Source organism: Myotis lucifugus, unplaced genomic scaffold (assembly GCF_000147115.1).
Source record: "Myotis lucifugus unplaced genomic scaffold, Myoluc2.0 scaffold_80, whole genome shotgun sequence".
NCBI classification, from domain to species: domain Eukaryota; kingdom Metazoa; phylum Chordata; class Mammalia; order Chiroptera; family Vespertilionidae; genus Myotis; species Myotis lucifugus.
The window spans coordinates 1,844,435-1,850,434 of record NW_005871128.1 but is presented as its reverse complement, the minus strand read 5'-3'; the positions used below and the strand labels follow the sequence as shown (position 1 = coordinate 1,850,434).

Genomic DNA, 6,000 nt, shown 5'->3' with positions numbered 1-6,000 from the left:
GTCACTTATATTAGTATAGACCCCAGTCAAATAGTACATTCTGTAAGGTGAGTTTTTATTGAAATGTACTTCTATTTAGAAACAATTCTTATGCTGCCCTGGATGTTTTCCTGTCTCAACTTCTTCTTCAGCAGATATTTATTCAGTAATTTCATTGATTTCTACACCTTTTAAATACATGCTCTGAAATTTAAAATATTTATGCCATATACTTGCAGAATACTTCATCTTTCAATTTGCTCCCGTACACTTAGATATAAATCAACCTGGGAAACCAAATGATGTGGTAAAGTACATTTACTTTCCATTGAAAATGAATCGGACTTTTTGTTTGGTGGTTAGCATTTCCTCTTTGTTCCTGGCAGGTTTTTGTCGTCTTTATTTTCTTTCTCTCGTTGCACATGTTGATCCTTTTGAAAAATGAATGTTTGCCAAGTCTAGTCTGAGTTGAAAGAGAAGGTAGGGGGTGGGTGGATACTAAAAATTCTGACCAAGGTTATTAACAATTGATTTCCAATATAGAGGTAGGCTATGTGCCTGGTTAAGCAATTAAATTATAATTACAATGGTTGATATTATAAATCATGCTTTGGGAAAATGAGTTTTTGAGACTCATGATGCCTAGGCTCGTTTTAATTTTTCACTTGTATCTTAAGGAAAAAAAGAAGCACACGTGGAAGATTTTAGGAGTTGTCCCTTCCTCTAGTGGCCAGTTTCTACTTGTAGCTCTATGCTGTGTTCTAGAAACAGGAAGCAAATTCATTACCTGGATAGCTTGTTATAGAACGTAGAAGAAAACTGTCATCTACTTTATTTGGGGTGTGTTTTTATAAATGCCGAGGGAAACTTTTTGTCTCAAAGTGCTTGCTTTGAATTTGCACCAGTGACCAAAAAAATTCTTCATTTGGTTTGGATATGGAATATACAATTTCAAGAATTTTAGTGGTTTAAGCCATTTCTTATTGAAATGGTATTTCTTCCTTTACTTCCAAAATGTCCTGCTATTCTTGTGATATCCGTTTTGCAGTGGTGTTCTATGTATGCCAGCATTGGGCGCTACTACTACACATGGCTATTAACAAAGAATTTTCAGTAAGGCAAATATTAAATAGCATCATCAAATTTTAGTGCTGTGAGTTTGTGTAAGAAAAAAAATGACACATACAATCAGATCCTGCAAACCTTTTCAGTAGCTTGCCTTTACCAATAAAATGAGGACTTGTGAGAAATATGGCTTTGATTTAGACACTCACGGGAAATATTTTAAAATACATTAAACAAGAAAGCGGTGCTTCTAGGCAGAGTAAAGGAAAAGCATTAAAATTTCATAATCATTCTAGAATTTGCTAGATAAATCAACACTGCTATCAGAGTACTACTCCAGACAATGAACGTACTGTGAGCCTAAAGTTAAGGGAGAGCTTGTAAGGAAAATTATAGCTGCACAAAAACATTGAGACTTCCAATTTTTAAAGGCATTAAACATTAAGGATAAACACGTACTTTGCTCATTTCCTCGGATTAAGCATGGTATTTTAGAAAAGTGTGCACTTTCCCCATTATACCCATCAACTTTTAAACAGGCAAATTTCAATCTGCATGTGGTCATGAACAAGATTTGACTTGTGTCTATTTGCATGGGTTAAAACCAATCAAAGTGCTGAGCACAATTAATGGGAAGTACCTAATTTGTAAGTCTGTTTGCATTTCAACTAAAAGGACTTAAAAGTTAAGAATCATGAACTACATCTTTAGGGTGTTTGTATTTCAACCACACTTACTTAATGAGAGAAATATGAATATGCTTTTCTGCTTAGAATTCTGGTATTTAAATACCACTAAAGCTGGGCTACCTAATTACCATTATTGAATTATTGTAGCTACGACTTTGATATCTAAAATATAATTACCGGTGATTAATTCTCTACTGTAAAAGATCTGGCTGTAATTAAGAAACAACAAATTAACCTCAATTTACAACTCCTCCTCTTATTTTGTAAGAAGTGAACTTTCATAACTTGTAAAAACCAGAAATAAACTCAAATACAGAACTGAAACATATCATGTTAATTTAGCCACAACCTGAGACTTCACGTAGAAGTGTATTACATGTGTACTATTCAAAGAAAGATCTAAAAGAGTACTGCATAAAATTGGTGGCAACATTTTCAATCTGCTGCTTGAAAATTGGCTTTTTCCCCCCCTAGAATTTATATGCCCCATTCACCACTGTTCTGTGTCAGATACATGGCTATAAAATTGCGAAAATGGAGGCTTTTCTGGTAGCAAAAGGGTTAAGTTCTTTTTGCTTTACCAGTTTCAAATTACAATGAGAAGCCTCTTCTCTCCCAGCAGGGTTGTGCTTACATTACTCTTTAGATCTCCCTTGAAGAGGGCTGGTATATTTGTGCCTGCTGGAGGTGGAATTAACTGTAAGAAGGAGAAAGGGAGTGAATGGACTTAGAGGACGGTTTTCAAGTAAATACAGGGAAACACATTTACTTGAATAGTACAACCTTGAGTCGTATTTGACACTAAGACGACACAAAAGATGTTAAAGTTATCACCAAGCTGCCGGACAAATAGATATTCCAACACCAAGGTGCAGATCAGCATAGATCTGTGATGCAGAAATCAGGATTTGTCTTGGAATGAGCTTCAGGGTTGAGAAGAACTCAAGAGCAAGTGAAGATAACTTTGGGAACTACAGTTTATCAGAAGATCAACTTTCGTTAATTCAAATACCAAAGGCCTGATTATCATAAATTCATTTAGGAATGCCTAGGTCATCTGATCAAATAATATTAGCCGTCTTCTGCTACATCAATGCAGCAAAAACTCTTAACAACTGTGGATAATTGGAAACTTGAGTTTCAGCTTTCTTAGAAATAACTACTCTTGACATATTCCAAAATATTTAAAATAGGGCAGGAAAATCAGTGAGGATGTTGGGTACAGAAATGTCACTGTCATGAAGAATAGGTAAATTTGTTTTTTCTGCTACTGGGAAATTGTACCTCCTTGAAACTTAGATTCTTTTTTAAGAGGACAAGAAGGACTAAAAACATCAACTTTGCTTTTGGACAAAAATGCATCTGAGTGTATTTTTATTTAGGGGTATTGTGGGTTTCCTCTGGAGCTGCTGGGTTTTACTGGGTTATGCAAAAGGAGGTTTGGGAGACAATCACGTTCACTCCAGTTTTATTTATAGAAGACTACGGAACCATGAAAGACGGGAAATACAGAGGGAAATTCTCTCTATCTTGGGTTTGCCTCACAGACCCAGACCATTTTCACCTGGAAAGCAAGCTTCCTCTGCACCTCTCTTCATGCTGGACCTATACAATGCGATGGCCAATGAAGAAAATCCTGAGGAGTCGGAATACTCAGTGAGGGCATCCCTGGCAGGAGAGGGCAGAGGAGCAAGAAAGGGATACCCAGCCTCTCCCAATGGGTATCCTCGTCGCATACAGTTATCTCGAACGACTCCCCTGACCACCCAGAGTCCTCCTCTAGCCAGCCTACATGATACCAACTTTCTGAATGATGCTGACATGGTCATGAGCTTTGTCAACTTAGGTATGTTGTTCGTTTATTTGTTAATCTATGTTATTACAAAGTGGAAGTTTTTCTAATGGTAAAGTAGCTGCCTGGTAGGTGGTCATGTTTACATAAAGTCATTTTCTATAACTCTCCTCTCCAGCTTCTGTTTCCTTTCTTTCATTGATGCAAGGTAAGGTTTTGCCTTAGGCAATGAAGTCATATATGTATTTTGTTTTTAATATAAAAAGCTAAAATTAAACAAATATAGTTGGGGTAGATTTAGGTCTTTTCAGAGCTTGTTAAAATATCAACCTTACTTAATGTATAAATGTATGAGTAAACAGGCAATAGTCTAAGGAAAGGAGATTTACGAGGATAGTTATAATACATAATAACTATGTGAGCAAAAAATAATAATAAACATATTTTTCAAAAGCACTTACAGACAGAAAAGTAAAAGTGACATTTTGAGCTCTATTTTGGTGAGTAATTTAGAAAACAGATAAGTGTATATTTATATGCTACTCAAAACCTCTCATTCAGGGGAGGCAACTACTGTGAAAATATTGATATGAAATTAATCAAGATCAAATAATATTGTAAAGAAGACTATCAAATAGCTTCAGAAAGAGATACTGAAGTTCTCTGAAAAATATTTTAGAAACAAAGTTTCAATCTAACATTTTTAACTGTAATGATTAAAATATATAATAACTATTTGATTATTTTCAGAAGCAAGGGAAATGTAAATCATGCCAGCATGGTCTTTTCCTATACAGAATTTCTTTTTATTTGAGATAAAAATTAATTGAAATTCTTTAACTAGTAACATTATTATATAATAATTTTTAAAATTATGTTTTACTCAATGTTGATACTTTCAAGGCAGTTTTAAAAGATTGGCACTATCAAATGGTAAATTAATGCCTTATAGTTCATCTTGCAATAATATTAAAGTTTCCCAATTTAAAAGGATTTTACAAGTGCTATAATTTTATTTAAATGTCTTAATAGATACTGAAGGTGAAAATTTATTATCTTCAGACAGTCAAGATAATAAAAAGATAGAATATGTTTATTTTTGAAGGCTAAAAACTGTATTAACAAGTTTAATCAATTTGAAAGAATTGAGAACATTTTAATGTAAGAACTTTTAAAACTGTTTTAAATATGCAATCTGCTTTGACTTAAAATAGACATATTGATTATACACTTAATTAAAAACTTCCTCATATATCTCAAAAATATTCTTTGAAAAGTCAGATAGCAGCAGCTCCTAAGAGCACATGATACTTTTATAATATATGTTGCTTAATGTGCTCTGCTCATTTGCTCTCAGCAGTGCTAGCATGAAGGATAAGGTGCATAATAAATCATATGTTTCATGTTACCAGAGACAAAGCTCTCATTATTAAGTTTTAGTAAGTCATCATTGGTTGCTCTAATCAGGTGTCCTGGACACCTTTGCTTTGACATATAATTAACAGGTTTCATTTGAAACTTTCAAGCCATTAAAATATAGCTTAGTTCTAAATTTGTTTGATTGCTTTTCCTTCTTTAAGTGGCATGCAAATGTGGCTCATGATATATTTTTACTTTGTAGCAATTTCTAAAGCATTATTCAATAATTTAAGTTAATTTTACTATTTTAATAGAAAAATGGCAATCTAGCATGATTTACATATTCACAAAATAAATCACTGAAAATATCAGTTCAGGTCATCTAAAGTCTGTTACGAAAGAGTGTGTTATATTATATACTTTAAAAAACAATAGCCCAGTCATAAATCTGTTTTAATAAAATATTTTATTATATTTGAATATTTTGATCATTCACAAAAGAAGTGTATCTGTGTTTTAGAAAGGAATTAAGTATGATTTTGAACCTATATGCCATTACTTTTTATAAATCTACGTAGAATAAGACAACCAAAACCAATAATAAATAGTTTTATTCAATGACTTCTAGAACCATTTTGATCATTTAAGAATGATTATATTTTTAAGTCAATGAAATTTTGGTTATATTGTTTGGATTATAAAACTAGTTCAGTAAATACAGCATGAAAAATAATTATTCATTTTACCCTAGAGAAATAATTGGATATAAACTTCAGAAAATTTTTATTTTTTATCATGCTTGAACTGCTGAGTAATGATTTATCTTCAATAATAAACCATATTGATCTTTTTAAATTTAATATTCCAAACTAAATTTCTCACATTAAATTACTGATAAATTAATTCTGATACTAAATTTTCCTACTAGTCTCTGAGGAAAATTGAACCACAATTTCATTTTATTATCCCCAGACCATGCCTTCTAATATATCCAAAAGTTGCAACCTATCATTACTTAGTAAAAAGGTTTTCTGTATTTCTTTCATGATAAAATAGGTCAAAGTGTACTTAGAAAAGGTGACACTGTAATATCATTGTTAACTGCACTGAGAATTT

General features: G+C 32.6%; 1 protein-coding gene across 1 annotated transcript in view; it reads left to right on the top strand.

Annotated features, from left to right (window-relative positions):
• Positions 1 to 2,370: 2,370 nt before the first annotated feature.
• The window catches only part of BMP5 (bone morphogenetic protein 5), a 117,133-nt gene continuing 113,503 nt past the window's right edge, over positions 2,371 to 6,000 (top strand). The window contains exon 1 of the mRNA XM_006090709.2: positions 2,371 to 3,579. Within this exon, the coding sequence (XP_006090771.1) occupies positions 3,090 to 3,579 (490 nt within the window). The 5' untranslated portion in view covers positions 2,371 to 3,089. The remainder of the gene's footprint in view (positions 3,580 to 6,000) is intronic.